Source organism: Phoca vitulina, unplaced genomic scaffold (assembly GCF_004348235.1).
Source record: "Phoca vitulina isolate PV1807 unplaced genomic scaffold, GSC_HSeal_1.0 scaffold55, whole genome shotgun sequence".
NCBI classification, from domain to species: Eukaryota; Metazoa; Chordata; class Mammalia; order Carnivora; family Phocidae; genus Phoca; species Phoca vitulina.
In genome coordinates this window covers 3,022,101-3,045,545 of record NW_022589758.1, presented here as the reverse complement: position 1 = coordinate 3,045,545, position 23,445 = coordinate 3,022,101, and the positions used below count along the sequence as shown (strand labels likewise).

The 23,445-nt window shown below is 43.1% G+C and overlaps 1 protein-coding gene and 1 pseudogene across 1 annotated transcript in view; one reads left to right on the top strand and one right to left on the bottom strand.

The window, feature by feature from the left end:
- Positions 1-2,469: 2,469 nt before the first annotated feature.
- CTPS2 (CTP synthase 2) overlaps positions 2,470-23,445 on the top strand; it is a 98,630-nt gene continuing 77,654 nt past the window's right edge. The window contains exons 1-4 of the mRNA XM_032389660.1: positions 2,470-2,800; positions 8,017-8,222; positions 12,947-13,117; positions 15,028-15,128. Of these exons, the coding sequence (XP_032245551.1) occupies positions 8,057-8,222; positions 12,947-13,117; positions 15,028-15,128 (438 nt within the window). The 5' untranslated portion in view covers positions 2,470-2,800; positions 8,017-8,056. The remainder of the gene's footprint in view (positions 2,801-8,016; positions 8,223-12,946; positions 13,118-15,027; positions 15,129-23,445) is intronic.
- Positions 20,258-20,777, bottom strand: LOC116622905 (annotated as a pseudogene).

The window sequence follows — 23,445 nt, the reverse complement described above, 5'->3', positions numbered from 1 at the left end:
TTTGTCCTTTCTGCCCTTGAAGTTTCTTCACCTGCATAAATATAGTGCAGAGGTGGGGCCCAGCCCATTCAGCTCTACTTTTGCCTTATCTCCAGGAACACCCAAAACCACAGTAAAGGCTGTGTTCCCCAGGGAACAGACAGTTTTACAATGGTTCTGAAAGGTAGAATTCTTCAAAATAAAAGATTATAAGAGAGCACGAGCAATCAACTTAATGACAGACTTTGTTTTCATCTCTTTTTTTATTCTTATTGCTATGCTGGTAGTGGGCCATGAAGAGGATATTCTTGTCCCACCCCAAATCAGTCAATCTGAATCCTGTTATCAAATTTGTTTTTCTGTTCAATTTTTTCCCCATTTTGGATTAATAATACAATAGTTATCATAATAATCCCTTTGTATTCACAAAATATCTTCCATCTGTTAGCTACATAGAGGAATAGAATAAGATAAGGATAAGGCCCCACATCCTGTGGTGAAGAATCTGGCTTTGGGGACAAACAATTTACATTGATGTCCTGGCTTTCCCACTCGTAATGTACCTTTGGTCAGGACACCTCACATCTCTAAGCCTCAGGTTCTTCATTATAGAAAGGGGATCGTAGTAATTGTCCTGGCTGTGAAAAGGGAATGAAGTATTGAAATGTGGAAGGAAACCTTACATATGTGGCAGGGGAATATCACCATTGATGTCAGCCCATTTCATGAGTGTCCTTTCCATAGGATGCTCTGGAAGACTTGTTTCATAACAAACCTCTCCATGCCTCCAGGCTTCAAAGGTGTTTCCTTTTTTTTTAATTTTTAAAGATTTTATTTATTTATTTGAGAGAGATAGAGAGAGCACGAGCAGGGGGAGGGGCAGAGGGAGAGGGAGAAGCGGACTCCCCGCTGAGCAGGGAATCCGATGTGGGACTTGATCCCAGGACTCCGAGATCATGACCTGAGCTGAAGTCACATGCTTAAACTGACTGAGCCATCCAGGCACCCCAAAGTTGTTTCCTCCTTTTCAAAAAATTTATTTATTGGCCTCCATGAAGACCTGGGGCTTCCATACACTTCCTGCTGAGTGGAGCCTCTGTTTATTTTTCCAGAAGTTGACATCACTGACCCTAGTGCCTTCCTTCTTCTTCCATGACATTACTCTTGGTGGGGAGAAACTCCCCTTTGCTTTGAAACTCACTGAATTTTTGCCGTACAACCTCCACCCATCCTTGTTGCCGTCATCTATTAGCTTCAGGGTCACTCCTCCACATTCCCTGAAGATTTGGTTCCTTGGCCTCAAGATTTGGTTCCTTGGACTCCTCCAAATTCCAGGGACCTCAGTGTCCCACACACTGGCCTGGTGGATGCTCAACCCACTCATTTGACTCTGTTTCAGATGTCAGACCCTAAACTGAATCATCTCCTGGAATTACTTCCCCTTTGAAGTCTCCAGTGCTAACGCCACAGCTGGTAACAGTGTGCCAGCTCCCTTATTCCCATAGGCCTTTGTCTTTAGTTCTGTCTCTTTTCTTCCTAGTCTATCAGCTCCACACTGCTCTCGGTCCTTTCCTGTGTGGACTAGACGCCCAGTTCAATACCACAATCACATTCTCCCGGACCCTCAACTGCCTCACTCACCTCCCTCTACTCAGCCCACAAACTGCTTTTATCATAAATATCCATATTTATATATCAACCTATAGATAGCTGGCAAAATCATAGCTGGGCATCATTACACACTATGGTTTCTAAACTCCCCTAGGTCTTCAATGACACTTGTCTAACTTGGTTCTCTAGTGACTCACATTGGTTATTCAAAATTTTCACCACTTTCTTAACTCTTCCATCTCAACTTCAAACCCTTCTATTGTCCAGTTAGAGCCTTTCTCCTTCAGTGGTTTGTGGATGTTCTTCCCTTCCCCTGAATAACCTGTGTCCTCTCCCAGCACCAGCCATCCTCCAAATACTCTTAAAAATTCAGTGGGTGAAGCCCTGATTGCCCTCCACCCCACTTTTTTTGTTGTTCTTGTTACACTAGTACTGTTTGAGGAACTGTACTAATTTTTTCTTTTAAGATTTTAAGTAATCTCTACACCCAACACAGGGCTTGAACCTACAATCCCTGAGATCGAACTCCACCAACTGACCCAGCCAGGCGCCTCAGGGAACTTTACTGATTTCAATAGACGTGTAGACCTGCCTCTGGACTGTGAGCCCCTCAAAGGCAGGAGTCGAGTTCTATTTGAGTCCTCTTAGCGTTTCTGCAGTTCCTGGAGCGCAGTAAGGGATCCACAAACGTTTGTGGACAGTGTGAAGCTCTTTACAGTGGTGAGAACTGGACGGGAGGACCCGAGTGAGGATCTCGCCTTGCCAAGAGGCAGGGGCTCGCCGGGAACGTGGCGTTCACCCGCGCCCCCGAAGTGCCTCTGCTAAGTGAGCCACGGAGGGGAGGAGCAGTCCCCGGGCTGACCGAGGCCTGGGGCCAAGTGCATCAAGGGCGGAGGGTGGCGGGAAGCTGTCTGTGCCTGAGGAGTGACTTTTTAGACGCTTGTTTTGGAGCACTGCACAAACGCGGGTGCAAACCCCAAGCTCACCAGCGTGAGTCAGCGGGGCCCGCCGCAGCAGGAGAGGGAAAGGTGGGCGAGGAGGGCGCCGCGCACCCCGAGGCCCGCGCGGGCGGCGGGAAGGACCCGGTGGCGACAAGGGACACCCCTAGCGGCGGCCCCTTCCCCAGCCCTACAGGTGAGCGCGGGCCCGCCGCGGGGCGGAGCGCGCTGTCCCCACCGGCCACTCTCCCGGCGCCACCACCACCGCGCAGGTAACCTCCCGCCCGGACCTTCCCCGGACCCCCAGGGCCTCCGCGCTGTGGCCACCCCGCGTCCCCAGGGCCTCCGCGCCCCCAGTCCAGGCGCGCACGTGGGGCCGGGCGCCTTTGTCCCCTCGCCGATGGCGCCCGCGCCGGGTCGGAGAGGAGCAGGCAACCGGCGCGTCCCCGCACCCGGCGCACGCAAACCGCCGGCGGACGGCAGACGGGCGGGGGCCGGGGCTGCCCTGCCGGCGCCCAGTGCCGTCGGAGCCCGCCCTGCGGCGGCCCACGACCGGGGCTCCGGAGCGTCGCGTTCCCGGGGTGCGCTTCTCCCCGCACGGGCCTCGGAAGGGGGCGCAAGGGCCGGCTGCACCCCGGTTCCCATTTCTCCCTGGCCTCGGGAGCCCAGAGAGCCCCGAGATGGCGTTGGCGGAAGTGAAGCCCCGCGCGGAGTGAAATGGCCTTTCTGTCCCCTCCCCCGCCCAGTGCACTGGTTGAACAACGACCCTAGCATTTTCCCCAGAATAGCTGCTTAGGGCGCACTGGGGCTAAGTACGCTGCTGCTACAAAACAGCTTTCTTTCGTCAACAGTTTTTACAGATTCGATGTATAATTTACATACAACAAAATGCCCCCATTTTAAGGGTGCAGATCAGAGAGTTGACAAATTATACACCCGTGTAACCACTACTCCAACGTGGACGTACACCATCTGGTTTCCAGCGTCCCCAGGAAGTTCCCTCGTGCCCCTTTCCAGTCAGTCCACAACCCCCCCGACCTGCCTGCTTTCTATCATAGCTTAGTTTTGCCTGCTTTAGAACTTAGTAAAATGGGATCATTCAGTAAGTACTCTTGTTTTTGACTAATATTATTTTTTAAACGGCCGTCATTTGAGAAAGTGTCTCTTGGTGCTTCTGATGTTTTCAGTTGCTCTTGGGCCTGCGCTGTCCAGTGTGGTAGCCACTGGCCACATGTGGCTCTTGAGCATTGGAAATGTGGTGAGTCTGAATTGAGATGTGCTGAAGTAGACACACCGAATTTTGAAGACCTAGTACAAAAAAAGGGGGGGGGGGACGTAAAATACCTCACTAATGAATTCTTATATTGATTGTGTGTTAAAATGATGGTATTTTGGATACATTGGGTTGAATAAGATATTATTAAAATTAACTTCCTGTTTCTCTTTACTTTTTAAATATGGCTACTAGAAAATTTAAAATTACACAGGTAGTTCCTGTAATGTTTTTATTGGACAGCAGACAGAAGCCCCTCTGCACATTGCTGTTTTACAGTCGGTTCTGCTCACTGCATATAGGAGTAAATGAAAAACTTCCGTCTTCACAGGGGGAAAAACAACTCAATTCAAGGAAGTAGCTTTTTCCTGCAGTTTTAAAACTTGCTTCAAACTTACTTGTTTGCTTACAAGAGGTAGAAAGGAGTAGGTGTCTCCTTGGTATTAAGTTACATTTTTTTTTTTTTTTTGAAGATTTTATTTATTTGTCAGAGAGAAAGAGAGAGCACGCAAGCAGGGGGAGCTGCAGGCAGAGGGAGAAGCAGGCTCCCTGCCAAGCAAGGAGCCTGATGTGGGACTCGATTTGAGGACCCTGGGATCACGACCTGAGCTGAAGGCAGACACCTAACCGGCTGAGCCACCCAGGCATCCCTTAAGTTACATTTTTTTTTTTTAGTATTTTATTTATTTATTGGAGAGAGAGAGAGAACGAGCAGGGGAGGGGCAGAAGGAGAAGCCGACTTCCCTGCGGAGCAGGGAACCCATGCGGGGCTCGATCCCAGGACTCTGAGATCATGGCCTGAGCCGAAGGCAGACGCTTAACGACTGAGCCACCCAGGCGCCCCTTAAGTTACATTTTGAAGAAGGACATTGTAAAATACCTGATGTGCTTAAAAAGGCATCTTGTGCTTTTTAAAAATATAGAAAAGTAGTAATTCCCTACAGCCCAACCACCTAAGTATTAAAATTTAGCTTTTTTTTTTTTTTTTAGATTTTATTTATTTATTTGAGAGACAGAGAATGAGAGACAGAGAGCATGAGAGGGAGGAGGGTCAGAGGGAGAAGCAGACTCCCCGCTGAGCAGGGAGCCCGATGCGGGACTCGATCCTGGGACTCCAGGATCATGACCTGAGCCGAAGGCAGTCGCTTAACCAACTGAGCCACCCAGGCGCCCCTTAAAATTTAGCTTTTTGATGTATTTTTGATTAGTCTTAATTTAAAAACATAGTTGAGATAATATTATATTCAATTTTATATCCTTCTATATAGGGGAATTTTTTCTGAAAAATTCTTAGGCTTTTTGACAACCACATACTGTGACTTCACATGAATGCACTCCAGTTTTCAATGACGTTTTTCAATTTTGCTAATTTTTACAAATAAGAAGTCATTTTAATAGTGTGACAATGACAGTAGTGCTCATTTTGTAACCAAACCAAAGTAGAGTTTGTCCATCCGATGCTCAGCAAGCCAATAAAAGCTGACACTGAGTTTTTGCAGTGAAGGAAGATAGGCTATTTATTGGTGTGGTGCTACCTAGGAGAACGGGGAGGTAATGCTCTAAAGTCCCAAACTACCCAATGGCTTGCAAGTAGGGGTTTTTAAGGGCAAGATTTGGGGCAGGGTCTCCTGAGAAGGTGGACGCCATTAATTGGAGGCTCATGAGATCATGCTAGCTAGCAGGTGCTCTGGTGGAGCTTCGTCTGGTCCCCTGGAGGTCTTTTCTATCTCAAGAGACTTGGAATCTGAAAAATATCTTTGTTCTTTATGTTGGAGATTTCATTAGGTACCTCTGGTAATTATATCTTTAAAAATTTTTTTAAAAAGATTTTATTTATTTATTTGAGAGAGAGAGAAAGAGAGAACACGAGGGGGGTGAGGGGCAAGGGGAGAAGCAGGCTCTCTGCTGAGAGAGGCTGATGCGGGACTTGATCTTGGGACTCCGGGATCATGACCTGAGCTGAAGGTGGACACCTAACCGATTGAGCCACCCAGGCACGCTGGTAATTTTATCTTTACTTGTAAGTGAATGGAGTTGCATTCCTACAGGTTCCTTGGCCATTCCAGCTGTGCCTGGGGGCGATATGACCTCTAGAATTCATTCTTTCATCTCAGCTAACAAAATGGATGCTGGCTTCAAATTGCCTCTTAATTCCACAGGGAAGGTGAAGTCCAAGAGGGCAGGGACCTTGACTTTTTGTCTACCCCTGTGTCCCCAGGACCTGGGAACATGTTAAGCATAATAGACCTATAATAAACATTTGTGAGCTGATTGAATGATGAGTAGATCGCTGTGAAAAATGATAACGGCTTTCACTAAGCACTTGGGCACTCTCTTTGTAAATGCCCACATGCCTCTATAAGGCAGGCACTGTTATGATCTCTGTTTACTGCACAGGTAGAGAAATTTGAGGTTTAGAAAAGTTGAAGATGTTGCCCAGGGTCATAGCTGTAAATAACAGAATCAGCATTTGCACCCAGGCTGTCTGACTCTAGAGGAGGGGCACTTACTAAAATAGAAGAAATCAGCAGGGGGGTGGGTAAGGGAGAGCTGTGAAGAGATTACCCCTATAATGACCAACTGGGCCAGTAGGAGCGGAAAGAGGTGAATATTCAGATACATTTTAGATCTACAGGAGGAGCATTCTGGGTTTGGATTGGTGGTTAATCTTTTGGGCTAAATCTAGCTGGAGTGAATGGAATGCCAGGTGGCTAGGGAAGAGGAACAATGGCATTGAATGTGATCAACTGGAGCGTGTAAAGAAAGGTAGGTCCAGGGACTTAGGGAAGCCATTTGGGATGGGACATGTATGTTTTGGATGGCTACAGTTTACTCGCCTTGACCATGGTCGACTAGTTTAAGTTGAACTCAGAGCTCTGCAGTAAGATAACCTTATACACCTTCAAGTCCTGATCGTTTGTTTTGAAAGTGGAGGAGACTGCAAAATCAGAATGGGCATCAGCTGACCTCTCCTCTATTCCTTAGTTCATTTAATCCTCACAGCCACCTATGAGATTTTTTAAATGTTGGCATATTTGAAGACTGATTTAAAAAGAAAAGATTTTATTTTTTGGAGGAATTTTAGGTTCACAGCAAAAATGAGCAGAAAGCACCGAGTTCTCATACACTCCCTGCCCCTACATGCACAGCCTTCCCCACTATCAACATCTGGAACCATTTGTTACAAATGATGAACCTACACTGATACATCATTATCATCCAAGCTCCATAGGTTACATTGGAGTTTGCTCTTGGCCTTGTACATTCTGTGGCTTTGGACAAATGCATAATGACATGTATCCACCATTATAGTATCATACAGAATAGTTTCACTGCCCTAAAAATCCTCTGTGCTCTGCATATTCATCCCTCCCTCCCCCCAACCCCAGGCACCCACTGATCCTTTTATTGTCTCCATAGTTTTGCCTTTTCCAGAATGTCAAATAGTTGGAATCATACAGTATGTATGTAGCCTTTTCAGATTGACTTCTTTCACTTAGTAATATGCACTGCAGTTTCCCGCATGTCTTTTCATGGCTTGATAGCTCATTTCTTTTTAAAAGCATTTTTTTTTTTAAAGATTTTATGTATTTATTTGACAGGGAGAGACACAGCGAGAGAGGGAACACAAGCAGGGGGAGTGGGAGAGGGAGAGGCAGACCTCCTGCAGAGCAGGGAGCCCAATGTGGGGCTCGATCCCAGGACCCTGGGATCATGACCTGAGCCGAAGGCAGACGCTTAACGACTGAGCCACCCAGACACCCCAGCTCATTTCTTTTTAGTGCTGAGTAATATTCCAAGGGACTGGTATTTTTTATTCCATTTCACAGATGAAGAAACAGGCACAGAAAGGATTAGTAACTTGCCCAGGTACAGCTTGTATAGATCAGTCTGATTCCAGATCATTTTCTCTTAAAAATTTTACCATGCTTCTGAATCCCAGGGAAATTTGGTTTCTCATGATGAAGTTTGTCACATGATAGAGTTGGGGTAAATGGAAAATCAGGGCAATGGAGCCAGCCACTTTGCTTGCAGATAGTGTCCACCGATTTCTGCATAGAGCCAAAAACGGAAAACCTAGAAAATAAGACTTTGTTTCAAAAATTTATATGGAAAAATGCTGTGTGCTTTTGAAATTCTGGTTTAACTCACTCTTGCTTTACTGCTTTGAGAATATGATTCTCTTCCCTGACTCTTAATTTTATTACCTTTCAGAATATTTCTGGGTGCTGGCACCCAGCCACCTCCTCCACCAATGAAGTACATTCTGGTCACTGGAGGGGTCATCTCAGGCATTGGTAAAGGGATCATTGCAAGCAGCATTGGGACGATTCTAAAATCATGTGGACTCCGAGTTACTGCCATCAAAATTGACCCCTATATTAACATCGATGCAGGCACTTTTTCACCTTACGAGCACGGTATGAAAGAGAATAACTTCCCCCTCTTATAAGGCACTAGGTTAAATTGCAGTTCTTTCTCGTATTTGGGGTAATTTCTTTAAGACAGAGTTCCAGAAGTAGAGTTGCTGGATCATTCATTATGACCATGTGAATGTTCTCGTGGTTGTTGATACATTTTTCAGATTGCTGATGGCATTCCAAATTAGTCCACCCTTTTGGAAAACAGTGTATAAGGATACCATTTTCATTGTACTTTGTACAGTACAAATTATGTTTTGTTTTATTTTATCATAAAGGTAATATAGTTCTCTTAACACTTCATTGTTAAGAGAAAAAGTCAGACAATATGGTATATATTGACAGTTATACTGACGATATAGAATGGCATGAAGAAAATAAAGGTCCTCCATTTCCCAACACTTTGAGTAACTATTATTAATGTTGACATTTTAATGTACATGCTCATTATTTTTAAAAAGGCATTAGCACTTACATACTTTCTTTTTAAACTTTTTACATACAAGCAGGAAAGTGCACAGATCATAAGTGTACCACTTGATAAAGTGAGCATACTGTGTAACCAGCCCCCAGATCAAGAAACAGAACCCTCCCCCTTATGCCCCTTCTAGTTTTTCCCCACCGAAACCACCAAGGTAACTGCTATCCTGTCTCCTAACACTGTAAGTTACTTCTGCTTATTTTTTTACTTATTATTTTTTTACTTTTTCGTTTTGTTTTTATTATGCACGACATAATACACTGCTTAACCTACTAGCAGGGACAGATGAGCATAACTGAGTTGTTTTTCAGCAATCAGGAAAATGCTTCCTTAATTAATGTTCTCTAAACTCTTTGACATATAGTAACCATTAACTCCAGAGATTACTTTTGCTTATTTTTGGACTTTAAATGAATTGAATCTTTTTTTTTTTTAAAGATTTTATTTATTTACTTGACAGAGAGAGAGAGAGAGCCCATGCAGGGGGAACAGCAGAGGGAGAGGGAGAAGCAGGCTCCCTGCTAAGCAGGGAGCCTGATGTGAGGGTTGATCCCAGGACCTGGGATCGTGGCCTGAGCTAAAGGCAGACGCCCAACTGACTGAGCCACCCAGGCGCCCCATGAATTGAATCTTATAGTCACGTCAGTTTTTAATCTAATTTTTTAAAGATTTTATTTATTTTTAATCTAATTTTTAAAACAATGTACTGTGGACATTTATATATTTTTATACTCTTTTTGTTTGTTTTAATTTTTTTAAAGATTTTATTCATTCATTTGAGAGAGCGAAAGCATGAGCAGGGGGGAGGGAGAAGCAGGCTCCCCGCTGAGCAAAGAGCCGGATGCAGGGCTCGATCCCAGGACCCTGGGATCATGACCTGAGCTGAAGGTAGATGCCCAACTGCCTGAGCCACCCAGGCACCCCTATATTTTATACTCTTAAAGGCTGCACAGAATCTATACAATAATGGGAAATAATTTCCAATGTATTGATATTATAAATTTGAAAATTGAAAAATCTTCATAAAGCCGTGACTATTTCTAGTCTTTATTCCATTTGGAAAGTGTTTGCATTTGGGGTGTTTTCTAATATATGGCAAGTGTTCTGTATTACCTTTTCCATAATCTGAAAAACTTCAAATTTCAACATCCATCTTTTTTCCCAAGAATTCTCTGATAAGGGCTGTGAATTTGCACCAATTTATATACAAATCAACAGTGTATAAGAAGGCCTGTTTTTTTTTATACCCCTGCTGAATATTATTCTTTTTTTTAAAATTTTATTATGTTATGTTAATCACCATACATTACATCATTAGTTTTTTTTTTTTGATGTAGTGTTCCATGATTCATTGTTTGCGTATAACACCCAGTGCTCCATGCAGTACGTGCCCTCTTTAATACCCATCACTGGGCTAACCCATCCCCCCACCCCCCTCCCCGAATATTATTCTTTTTAAACTTTACTAACCTGAGAGAAAACCAAAAAACAACAAAAAAGGGTATCTCATTGTTCTAATTTAGATTTCTTTGGTTTTCATTTTGTCTGTGGAATGACTTATTCAAGTCGATGGGTAGATTGTATTTTTGTTTGAAACTGTTACCCAACTTCCTTCTGTGGAGTAAATTTCCTTGTCCCATTGACTTTGGACTTTGGTCATGTACGATGGTTAACGCGTCCTGGTTTGTTTGGAATTTTCCGGTTTTGAAACTGAAAGTCCAAATCCTGGGAATCCTATTAGTCCTGGGCAAACCCAAGAGGTTGGTGACCTTATTTGGTCATGTGGTTTGTTTTTCCCTAGGAGACATTAGTGAATGTGACATCTGTCTTGTTGAAGCAGAAATTTTCAGTGCAGTGGCATGATTTGGCTCTGTCTCTTTGGTGCTTCTGCTCTCTGCCATGAGAACGGCTTGCCCTATAAAGGGATTTCTCCTTCAGTCTGGGTCCTGGAATGAGACCAAGTAGACTCACAATTGACCCACAGCCCCCACATAACACGTAACCTGAGGGAGAAATCAATAAACGTTTTGTAAATTGCTAAGATTTTAGGGTGGTTTGGTATGCATTATAGTTGACTAATCCCATGTGTTATGCCAGTTTTCCTTTGGATATTTTTTTAAACATTTTTTGAAGATTTATTTATTTATTTGAGAGAGAGAGAGAGAGAGAGAGCCAGTGTGCAAGCGGGGGGGAGGGGCAGAAGGAGAGAGAATCTCAACCAGACTCCCCACTGAGTGCAGAGCCCAAGGCCTCCCAAAGATTTCATCCTTTACCTCCTGATTTGAAATGCCACCTTTCATTATATACTACATTTCTGTCTATACTCAGGTCTGTCTTTGTACTCTGTTCTCTTCTGGATTTCTATGTTTATTCCTGCCTATTATTTTAAAAGCTGCAGCTTTTTATTATTAAATAGGTCAGAGCTTTCCACATTCCTTTTCTTCTTCCTTTGTTTTCTCTCTCTCTCTCTCTTTTTTTTTTTTTGGTGCAGAAAGGTGTTTTTATTATCCCTCTAGCAAAGCATTAACCTTTTTTTGTTGTTCCTTTGTTTTTTCTTAACCTCAAAGTGTTTGTTGTCTTCAGAATTAGGAATAATTTTGTCCAACTTTACAAGAAATTGCATTGGAGTTTTTGACAAAAATTTCTTTAAATTTATTAATTAATTTGGGGAAGAATTAAACACTGGAAAATATTGACTGGCCCATTCAGGAACTTTAGAAGTGATTTTCCTTTTATTCATACCTTCTTTTATGTCTCTGAAGTAAGCTTTTTAAGTTTTGTAAATATAGGTCCTACATTTCTTTGAAGTTTATTTCTGAGTGTTTTATGTACTTTGATTTGTGATGATACCCTTGGGTTTTTGTTTTTTTTCAAGTGATATATTAAATTCTTTTATGTAATAGGGATCTTTTTTTTTTTTTCGTTTTTTGTTTTTTTAAAGATTTTGTTTTTTATTTTTTTTAAGATTTTATTTATTTATTTGACAGAGAGAGACACAGCGAGAGAGGGAACACAAGCTGGGGGCGTGGGAGAGGGAGAGGCAGACCTCCCGCAGAGCAAGGAGCCCAATGTGGGGCTTGATCCCAGGACCCCGGGATCATGACCTGAGCGAAGGCAGATGCTTAATGACTGAGCCACTCAGGCGCAACAACATTTTTTTAAAGTAATCTCTACACCCAATGTGGGGCTCAAACTCACAACCCCAAGATCAAGAGTCACATGCTTCACCTACTGAGCCAGCCAGGAGCCCCAATAGGGATCTTTTTGGATATTTTGGTTTTGTGTATTTGTTGATGCTATTTTTTTTTTAAAGATTTTTATTTATTGATTATTCATTTGAGAGAGTGAGAGAGCACAAGCAGGAGCAGCAGAGGCAGAGGGAGAAGCAGGCTCCCCGATGTGCAGGGAGCCCGATGCGGGACTCGATCCCAGGACCCTGAGATCATGACCCGAGCCGAAGGCAGACGTTGAACCGACTGAGCCACCCAGGCGCCCCTTGTTGATACTATCTTATTCCATCTTTATATATATTGAAATATATGTATGCATATGTATTTCAAGCTTCCTTTACTCACTCTTATTTGTTATAAGGGCTTTTTAATTTATTTTTTGTGTGTTTGTTTTGGTAATCACACCTGTTTTTCTAACAAATCAACCTTAGTGTCATCCTCAAGTTGAAAAACATCTGTTGGAATTTTTATTAAAACTACATTAAATCTAAGAACCTGTTTAAAGACTTGTCATCTACAGTTTTTCTTTCTCTTCGAGGAATATAATGCATACGTACTTTTTTTTTTTTAAGATTTTATTTATTGGGGCACCTGGGTGGCTCAGTTAGGGAAGCATCTGCCTTTGGCTCAGGTCATGGGATGGAGCCCCATGTCTGGCTCCCTGTTCAGCGGGGAGTCGGCTTCTCCCTCTGCCTCTCCCACTACCCTCCCCCTGCTCCCGCTCTTTCTCTCTCTCAAATAAATAAATAAATAAAAATTTTTAAAAAATAAAGATTTTATTTATTTATTTTTAGAGAGAGTGTACGTGCTTGCAGCGGGGAGGGGCAGAGGGAGAGGAAGTGGGAGAGAAGCAGACTCCCCGCTGAGTGCGGGGAGCCTGTCTCCGGCGCTCGATCTCAGGATCCTGAGATCATGGCCTGATCCGAAATTAAGAGTTGGACGCTCCACCGTCTGAGCCAGCCAGGTGCCCCTGAAAGCAAATTTTTAATATTTACATTGCCTTTTTACCTCAGGTGAAGTGTTTGTCTTAAATGATGGTGGAGAAGTTGATTTAGACCTTGGAAATTATGAACGGTTCTTGGATATTAACCTTTTTAAAGACAACAACATCACCACTGGGAAGATATATCAGCATGTGATCAATAAAGAGAGGCGTGGCGATTACCTGGGGAAAACAGTACAAGGTAATGTATTCCACAAAGGTTAACGAGTCCTGTGTGTTGAGCACCCATACCCTGCTCAAAATAGACGTGAAGTGAGGGGCTCCCTGAGCTCTACAAGTTCTAATCCTTTTCAAATCCTTGCTTTCTTTCCCTTTTCATTTTCTTTAGAGGTGTCCACTTCACCCTCCATGTTCTTGATTGTATTTTCTTCAGTCTTTTTCTTTATTACTAATGTTACTGTTTTCTCTAGTCCCTATATCTGTTTGTCTTTAGCTTTTATTTATAAAATCCATGCAGAACCATTCATTCATCATTTTTACCTGATTGAGGTGCAGACTTTTTTGGTTTGTTTTTTGTCTGTCTTTTATTTTGTCTGTCTCCTTTCTTCTTGTATCTTTGCATGGATGTGGATCACTCCCCTTCGAAGGACAGTGTCGGGAGGGACTAGGGGATTGAATTGCAGTGGCTGGTAGTACGGTCAGACCCTTTTTCATCAACTCTTTTCCTGAGTGGTATGATTCTCTTTTGTCTTAGGAGAGACCCCTGCCCTCCCATGTCTCTCCCCTACCCCCAGCAAGTCTTATATTCATGTGTTCCCGCCTGGTAGGGTAAAGGTGATAATCCCCATCTCCTTTATTTTTTTTTTTTTAATTTTATTTATTTGATAGAGAAAGACACAGCGAGAGAGGGAACACAAGCAGGGGGAGCGGGAGAGGGAGAAGCAGGCTTCCCGCGGAGCGGGGAGCCTGATGTGGGGCTCGATCCCAGGACCCTGGGATCATGACCCGAGCCGAAGGCAGACCCTTATCGACTGAGCCACCCAGGTGCCCCTCCCCATCTCCTTTAAATTGCATGTTGGATCCCGCTGAGAGGTAGACATGGGGGTGGAACAGATGGAGATCAAAAGATCAGCTGTGTAATTACTGAAACTGGATGTGTGGCTTAGATCTCAGCTACAGCTGTGCTTTCTAATAGTTTCCCCCTGAGTGTAGATCTAGGGAAGACCCACAGGAGGGAGAATTGCTGCCTCACACCTGCCATGTCCCTATGATGGAGAGAGGACAGGGCCCCATGCCTGGGCTCTGACTCCTGATCCCTGGGCTGCCCACGTGGAGGCAGAGCCCGGCCAACCTCCCCCCACCCCCACCCCACCCCTGCCGCCGAAAGGGGCCAAACAGCGCGTGTAATGTGGGTTGCTCTAAATGCACCAGTGGGTGACCACTTCCTCCCACTTTGAGGGAGCAGCAGGTGCGAGGTAGAGCAGACAGCAGATGTTCCTTCGCCTCAGCTTCCCAGAGGGCCACGTTCCTGCTTCGTGTAGCACATTAGGTTAGTTGACTGCACTGTGAGGATGTCCCCGTGCACCCGCAAGGATGTCACCTTTCTGTCCCTTCAGCAGAGATCTGTAGCTGCAGCCCTGCTCACCACCAAGGGGCCTCCGGGCCTCAAATGCTTGTGGAGGGTTGTCACCTTTTGGCTTCTTCAGCTGACATTAGCAGCCACAGGCCCCTGGTCAGCATGCAGGGCTCAGCTACACCCTCTGAGGGGACCCCTCTCCGCTGGCTGGTGGGCTGCACAGAGTCTGCAGCACTGGGCCACTCTGCGTCTTTCTTCCCCCAAGGAATCCAGCACGCAGCACGCCTGACAGCCCTCCTTGTGGTTTTTAGTTGGCATTATAGGTGTTTCTAGATGCCTCCAAGATGGCGTTTCTGCTGTTTCTTGTTCTCTGTGGTCGGCCAGGTTCAAAAGAAATGGTATACCATTTAAATGATTAAACCTATATTGTGCCTATATGAATTTCAGTAAAATGCATAATAACATGAGCACTGTAGTTTGTCTCATTTGCCAAGTGGCTTTCAGGTTATTTGGGAGGTCCAAAGACCTGAACACATTCCTTTCTCATGACCGTGACCATGGACTTCTTTCCACAGTTGTGCCGCACATTACTGACGCTGTCCAGGAATGGGTCATGACTCAAGCTATGGTGCCCGTGGACGGTCATAAGGAAGAGCCCCACATATGCGTTATTGAGGCAAGCATGGCATTTTTCTGTATAAACTTATATCCTTCTGGGTTTTTATAATTTTCTTTTTTTTTTTCTTTTTTTTTTAAAGATTTTATTTATTTATTTGAGAGAGAGAATGAGATAGAGAGAGAGAGCATGAGAGGGGGGAGGGTCAGAGGGAGAAGCAGACTCCCTGCTGAGCAGGGAGCCCGATGTGGGACTCGATCCAGGGACTCCAGGATCATGACCTGAGCCGAAGGCAGTCGCTTAACCAACTGAGCCACCCAGGCGCCCTCCTTCTGGGTTTTTAAGCATCTACTCTTCATTCATTCAACGCATATGTATAGATGGCTTCCTATGTACTAGACACTGGGCTAGGAGGTGGGATTATAGCAGGGAAGGACATAGACGGTCCCTGCCCTTGGGGGTCACAAGTCAGTGGGCCAGACTGGCATTAAACAGGGCGAGTACTCCTGGGACTGTGTGCAGCAACCCGCACGTAGGGACAGATCAGTTGCAGAATGCTTTCTAGTGAGTGCTGTTCGAGGGTTAAGGACGCTGACTTCTCTCTCACCCCCCAGTCAAAAATCCACGTAACTACTAACAGCCTGCTGTTGACCAGAAGCCTTACCAATAACATAGAGAGTGAATTAATACATACTTTGTATGTTATGGCTGTTACAGACTGTATTCTTACAATAAAACCAGCTAGAGAAAAGAAAATGTTGTTAAGAAAATCATAAGAAAGAGAAAATACATTTACGGTACTGTACTGTGTTTATAAAAAAAAATCCACATATAAGTGGACCCACACAGTCCAAACCCATGTTGTTCAAGGGTCAACTGTATTTGCAAAGTGCTTTGGAAGTAGAGAGAGACTGAGTTAGGGAAATCTGATGGTGGAGGCGATTTGGAGGTGAGAAGTGAGTATTAGCTGCTTAAAGAAAGAACATAGTATTTGAACTTGTGACTTATTTACTGTTTCCCTTCCTCTCAATGAATGAGAATAATGTGCATGTACTCCTTGTCTAAATGTCAGTTGACCTAATTGCTGGGCAGGACAGCAGAATAATGAACAATTTAGTTCCTACATACTGCCTGCCCAAGTTCAGGTTTCTGCTGTGACCTCTGAGTGGTGTAGAGCTCCGTGGTTAAGAATCTGGAGCCAGGCGGCTTGGGTTCTTAGCCAAGCTGTGTTACTTACCAGCTGGGTGACCTTAGCCCAGTGTGCCTCAGTTTACTCATCTGCTAAATGGGGATAATGTTTTGAGGAGTAAATAAGTCAGTACACTTAGTGCTTAGAATGGTGTCAGATATATAGTAAGTACTCAAAATTTATTAGCCTTTATTAAGATGCCTGTGTGACTTTTGGCAAATTACTTCTCAAAGCTTCAATGTACTCAACTATAACAATATGATAACAATGTAATATCGTAATAAAAGCCAGATGATATTAACAGGGTTGCTGGGAGGAATAAGTGCAATTATATAAAGCACTTGGCATGTCTGGTATTCAGGAAGTGTTCAAAAACATGTGAGCTGTTCTTATAGTCATCATTGTCAGGGTCAGCAGACAGACGTTAGGCTATCTGCAAGATCCATTTTGTTAACAGAGCTGATAAACTTAACGTAAATGTGCTGTGCTATCATATATTAACTATATATTGTACTACTATAATAGTATGGTTGATAATATAAATGCGTAAATGTGCTATGCAAAACTTTCTCTCCCTTGCTATTTTTTTTTTTTTAAGATTTTATTTATTTATTTGACAGAGAGAGAGAGAGCACAAGCAGAGGCAGATGGAGAGGGAGAAGCAGGCTTCCCACAGAGCAGGGAGCCCGATGCAGGACTCGATCCCAGGACCCTGAGATCATGACCTGAGCCAAAGGCTGACGCTTAACCGACTGAGCCACCCAGGCGCCCCTCCCTTGCTATTTCTTCTTTCACAATTTACAAGGAAAAGAGAGGGTGCTTCCTTTAGAATTTTTTAAAAATTGGAGTATAACATAAACACAGGAAAGTGTACATATCACAGGTATACAGCTTAATGAAGTTTTATAAACTGAACACACCTGCATAACTAAGCTGGTTTCCTTTGACACATATCTATATCTAATACAGTGAATAGTTTGCAAACAGATTGAGGCAAGGATAAAGACAAATAATTTAAGAAAAGAGAAAGGCAGGTAAAAGCTCCAGGAAGAATAACATCTGATATGAGAACCAGGGCATAGCATGCCTCTACAGTGAGGGAGACGTACGTGGTCACTCTCTTTATTGATTTTCGAGTTTTAGAATCAATCCCCAAGATGCATCAGAGAAGGCTTCAAAGCAGGGTTGTAAATGTCAGCTTTGAGGTGGAGGTGTGGAGGGGTGCTGGAGAGGGAGGGAGGGAGATAAGAACTTCATTTTCCACTGTGAGGCAGCTACAGATATCAGTAGTAGTTGGCAGAAAAAGAGGTAAAAATATCTCAGGTTAGTAAAGTAACCAATACAACTAACAACTGAGATTGGGATCTGGGGATGGGGCAGCAGAGAGCTCCAGCCTCATCTGTTACAGTAGGAAGTCAACTTTTGTGTTATTGTAGAAGGTGTCTGAAATGGGCAAGTCAAGAAAGAGTTGAGAGAGATGGTGTTTAGAGATGTGATAGAAACCAGCAGAAGACATCATGAACAGAGGAGTTAAAACGCTTACCTTGAGGAATCTGGATTTGGAAGCGAAGAGGTGGGGTACAGGACTCCTGCTTTTTACTTTTTTGTTGGGGAGCGAGAATTCCTGTCCCTTTCAAGGTCCTTCTAGCCAGACTAAGAATCAAACTGACAGGAGAGGGATTAATTGAAATGTGCTGTGAATTTTTTTTTTTAAAGATTTTATTTATTTATTTAATTGACAGAGAGAGAGAGAGAGACAGCGAGAGAGGGAACACAAGCAGGGGGGAGTGGGAGAGGGAGAAGCAGGCTTCCCGCTGAGCATCATGACCTGAGCCAAAGGCAGTCACTTAACCGACTGAGCCACCCAGGAGCCCCAAGATTTGCTGTGAAATTTAAATACACACTGAGCTTCAAAAATAGCATGAAAAAAAACCAGAATGTGAAATACCTAATACTTTTTAAAAAATTGGTGATATGTCAAAATAACATTTTGGATATATTGGGCTATATAAAATATAATGTTAAAATTAATTTCTCCTGTTTACTTTTGTTCTTTTAGATGTGGCAACTAAAAACATTAAGATTATATTTTTATTTTTATTGGACAGTGCTGGTCTAGCACTTTCACTGGTTTTTGCTGTTCTAGCAATAGAAAAGGTAAGGGATCCAAAATGTGTCCATTTTCCCTGAAGAAGAACCAGTCTCTGGCCCAAAAGTAATGACCAATTTTCTAAACCTGAACATTTGTATGACTTTTCCAGTAATTTATTTTCTTTCTTTTAGTTTTTGTAGGTGAAAGAATAGCCCCCCCCTTTTTTAAGACTATTAACCTTAATCACAGGAAAATTTCCAAATGCTCATGTGTATGGATGTTTTTGCCTCTGCTCTTCTTTTTAAAAAACATTAAAAAAATAATTACAAAAAAGGAGAAGGGGGAAATCTATTTTTTGTTTCATCATTTTTATTTTTCAGATATCCAGGATTCAGTATATAAATCTTTCGAAATAACGGGATATTACAAGAATAGTTTACAATTCAGCTTTGATTGCACAAATACTTGACACACGAAACCATGTTTTCTTATAGGAATACTTTAATAAAGAAAATAAGTCTCTATACATCTTACACCAAATCCTATGCAGTTTTTTCCCCATTCAACCATCATTTTGGGTTTTCCATCCCAGCACGTTCATCACATCCAATAAACCAAATTACAATTTGCAGCTGCTTCTCATTTTCAACCTTTATTGAGATTTGCACTGTTAAGCGTTTTAGGCTTCTTTTTCTAATTTTTCTTGATCTGAAAGAATTCATGTATTTAAGGTAGAAGAGGTCATTTAAACACCATCCCTTCTGAATATAGCTTGCCGCAGTTGGTGCTTGGTGATCTCACTCCTCACTTAGGCAAGACCAGCTCGTAGCTTTACCCGCCATGGCACCAAGCAGGAGGAATACAGTCCTTGCATTCCTAGTGGTTTCTCAACCGCAAAAACAAACCCTAGAAACAAGGGTTAAATTTACAAGTATCAAGAAAGCTAAAACATTTGCTAATGATAAGAACAAAGAACACTTTCAAATTCAAGGTCTCTCCTAAATTGAAGAAGACATAAAAGAAAGGATGAGGCAGTAGTTCTATAAAATATTGAAACACTAAAAAATGGGGGCGCCTGGGTGGCTCAGTTGGTTAGGCGACTGCCTTCGGCTCGGGTTGTGATCTCAGGGTCCTGGGATCGAGCCCCGCATTGGGCTCCCTGCTCAGTGGGAAGCCTGCTTCTCCCTCTCCCACTCCCCCTGCTTGTGTTCCCTCTCTTGCTATGTTTCTCTGTCAAATAAATAAATAAAATCTTAAAAAAAAAAAAAGAAACACTAAAAAATGTTAATCACTTAGGTCAATGGTGTATCGTTTCCAAAGTGCCAGAAGATACAGAATCTTAGACTCTAAGGTTAGCTGAACTCAAGATTTCGCAGCCTTCTTATGCAGTGGCTTTGAAATAGCCTAATATTCCCCTGCCCAAGGGCACGTCATCATTCAGGCCGGGGGAACTTTGCGGAATACTGATCGTGTTTACCTGAAGAGACAGGATCCACCAGGGGAAACATTTGACATTTATGCTACTCCTTCCCTGTTACTGAAAAGTGTGTCCACTTGGCAAAGCTTGTGTTACTTTTCAGGTAGCATGAATGAAAACCTAGAGACTAGCGATGTTCTACAGTCAAGTTCCTGAGTACTTGATGCTCCAATTATCCAATATTCTTAAAAGGATTCTTTAATCAAGCCCTTGTCCAGTAAGAGATTGAACAGTACTTGGGGACTACAGTATGTCCCATTTCTCTTATATTTCTCTTGATTTCTCTTTCTCACCCCAGCGTAATAAACTGCTGCAGGTTTTTACCAAAAATACTATCCCAGTAGTTGGAAATGAGTTATTCTGCATTACCCAAAGTGTTCGATCCCATTATAACGGTCACATTTACGTATAACTAGATGGCCAAACAATGTCTACTGCAGTGATTTGGCAAATTTCAGCACAGGCAATGTATCCATCATTGTTCTTGTCATCGGCTCTGAGAACACCATCTATTAAGTTGATCAGTTCAGCTTCACTCGTTGGTGGGGCCTGTTCATTCCCTTCCTCCTTATGGATGTGAGTGATGGCTGTGGAGAGTTCTAGGCCATCAAGGAAATTACTGCCGTCATAATCATGCATTTTGAAATAATGGAGCTGCAGTTCTTGTGGGGACATCTCTGCTTCTGGTATGTTGATGACACCTTCTAGATGCTCCATGATATGCTCTTGGTTGTGCACTGTATTCTTATCCAGGCCCACGCCGCCAGGATGGGAGAAGCTGGCCCCAGGTTCCTCAGCCCCGGCACCTGGAGCGCAAAAGGCCCGGAGCAGGCCACACAGGAAGGGGGTTCTGAGCAGCCGCAGAGATCTCATGGTCGCCGGTACCCTCACTGCCCTGTTTCCAAGCTGTTTTCCTCAAACGCAAAGCCTTCCAGCATGAGCCTCGCCAGCATCCCCCCGCCCCCAGAATGCTTCTCCTTGGCTCCGTCCCCCCACTTGAGGGAAATCTATTTTTTTAGTGTAATTGAGCTGCCTCTGAATGACATTAAAATATAAGCCCAATTTGGCCTTAGGATGAGCCTTCTTAACACTTCTTTTTCATGTTCTCAGTTTTTTAGCTATTATTTTTTTTTTAAGATTTTATTTATTTATTTGACAGAGAGAGACAGCAAGAGAGGGAACACAAGCAGGGGGAGTGGGAGAGGGAGAAGCAGGCTTCCCGCGGAGCAGGGAGCCCGACGCGGGGCTCGATCCCAGGACCCTGGGATCATGACCTGAGCCGAAGGCAGAAGCTTAACGACTGAGCCACCCAGGTGCCCCTTAGCTATTATTTTTTGAGAATCATCCTTGAAGAAAGCTTTTATGTTTCTTTCTGGGGTCAGCGCATCTGATTCTCTTTGTCATCATTTTACAAAGATGTATACTATAGATTGAGACCCAAGATTCCACTTGTACAATAAAATCAAGAATTCTCAATGACGGGTGCCTGGGTGGCTCAGTTGGTTAAGCGACTGCCTTCGGCTCAGGTCATGATCCTGGAGTCCCTGGATCGAGTCCCGCATCGGGCTCCCTGCTCGGCGGGGAGCCTGCTTCTCCCTCTGACCCTCCCCCCCCTCATGTGCTCTCTCTCTCTCTCATTCTCTCTGTCTCAAATAAATAAATAAAATCTTTAAAAAAAAAAAAAAAAGAATTCTCAATGACATCTCAAAAATTTTTTTAAAGATTTTATTTATTTATTTGAGAGAGAGAGCGCACACAAGCAGGGGGAGTGGCAGGCAGAGGGAGAGGGAGAAGCAGGCTCCCTCCTGAGCAGGGAGCCCCATGTGGGACTCCATCCCAGGACCCTGGGATCATGACCTGAGCTGAAGGCAGATGCTTAACCGACTGAGCCACCCAGGCACCCCAAGGACATCTCAAATTAAACTGAAATTTCCATCCCAAGAAACAACAGGCAAACATTTTAGGTCTGTACTTGCATATTATTCTTTCATGTCTATGGTCTTTATTATTATTTTTCCATCCTGCTCTTAAATTGACTTTTTTGGCTTAAAAAACATTAATTTAGTACTTAATATGCACTAGCCCTGTTGATAGCTGCTAGGCGTATAAAGGCAAATGTGATATGACTCCTGTTCTCGGGAACTCATGGTCTTCATTTTTAATTTCATGGAAACAGAAACTGACAAGTTGTCCCCAGCATAACTCCTTCTTCATATAACCCTAATGTTTATATTGGCTTATTGGACACTAAGTCAGGTATCCTTTTGGGTTCGTTTTAAGTTCTGCTCAACATATGTGTTCGTGCATGATTTAAGCTTTTGAAGAAGGACCACCAAGCTACTTTTCAGTTTTACCACGTAGAAGTGGTTGAAATGTCTCCAAAGCCTTTTTGTGAGGCTCTTACTTTTCAGACTAGTGGAGCTAACAGGCTTTATTTGTTAATAAGTCCAGGTCATCTCCACATAAACCTGAAATGATTTATGCCTGGCTTAAAGAAATAAATTCTTTCTTTTTCTGTCTCTCTTTTCATTTCATAAAAGAATCCTTTCCTTAAAGGCAAAGCAGACATTGCACATCTCATAAATTTGCTGTTGCTTCGATTTCAACTTTGGATAAATCTTAAAATATTGTTATAGGTGTTATTTTCTTTGTTGTGTGGGGGAATAATTAACTTAGGTGTATTCTAGTAATAATACTGAAGTTTTCTGATCCCAGTAATACGACCTTCCAAATTGGCCGAGAGAGTACAGTACCACTATAAGCCATGTGAGGGCAGAAGTGGATAATGTTTAAAGTTTTTTGCCTCCCTTTTTTTCAGATTGCCTGTTGATTACCAGAGTACACCTATGAAAAAACAGGTGTCCCCATATGGTTTAGTTTAAGTGCAGACCTTTTTTTTCCTAAAAATTTTTCTCATTAGATTCTGGTACATTGTAGTTGGTGAGCACTTCAGCCCCTCACCCTCTGCCAATTTCCTGATTGCATGTGATATTTCTAGGATTTTCATAATTAAGTTTGTCATTCTCCTATAGAAAGGTCACATATTTCTATCTGTTCCATACCCAGGAAGCTTGAATTTTATTTTATTTTATTTTATTTTATTTTATTTTATTTTTTTTAAGATTTTATTTATTTATTTGACAGAGAGAGACACAGCGAAAGAGGGAACACAAGCAGGGGGAGTGGGAGAGGGAGAAGCAGGTTCCCCACCGAGCAGGGAGCCCGATGCGGGGCTCAATCCCAGGACCCTGGGATCATGACCTGAGCCGAAGGCAGACACTTAACGACTGAGCCACCCAGGCACCCCAGGAAGCTTGAATTTTAATTATGTTTTGTTATCTGACTTAAAATTAATGAAGAATAATTTTTTTTCTGTAGCAATGTAGTCCCGAGATTTCTTAGTTTGATTCCATTGTAATTATGGTAACAGGTACTAGAATGCTGTTACCTAGGGCTTATAATTGAATTTTGAGACCCTTCTGTCTTGGGATGAGCACTAAGCTAAACCCTGTTGGAGAGGGAAAATTTTACTTTTACCCTTCAAGGTTCTTCTGGCTGGTCTAAGAATCAAACTAACATGAAAGAGATTAATAGGAGAAAATCGAACAAAGGTTTAATT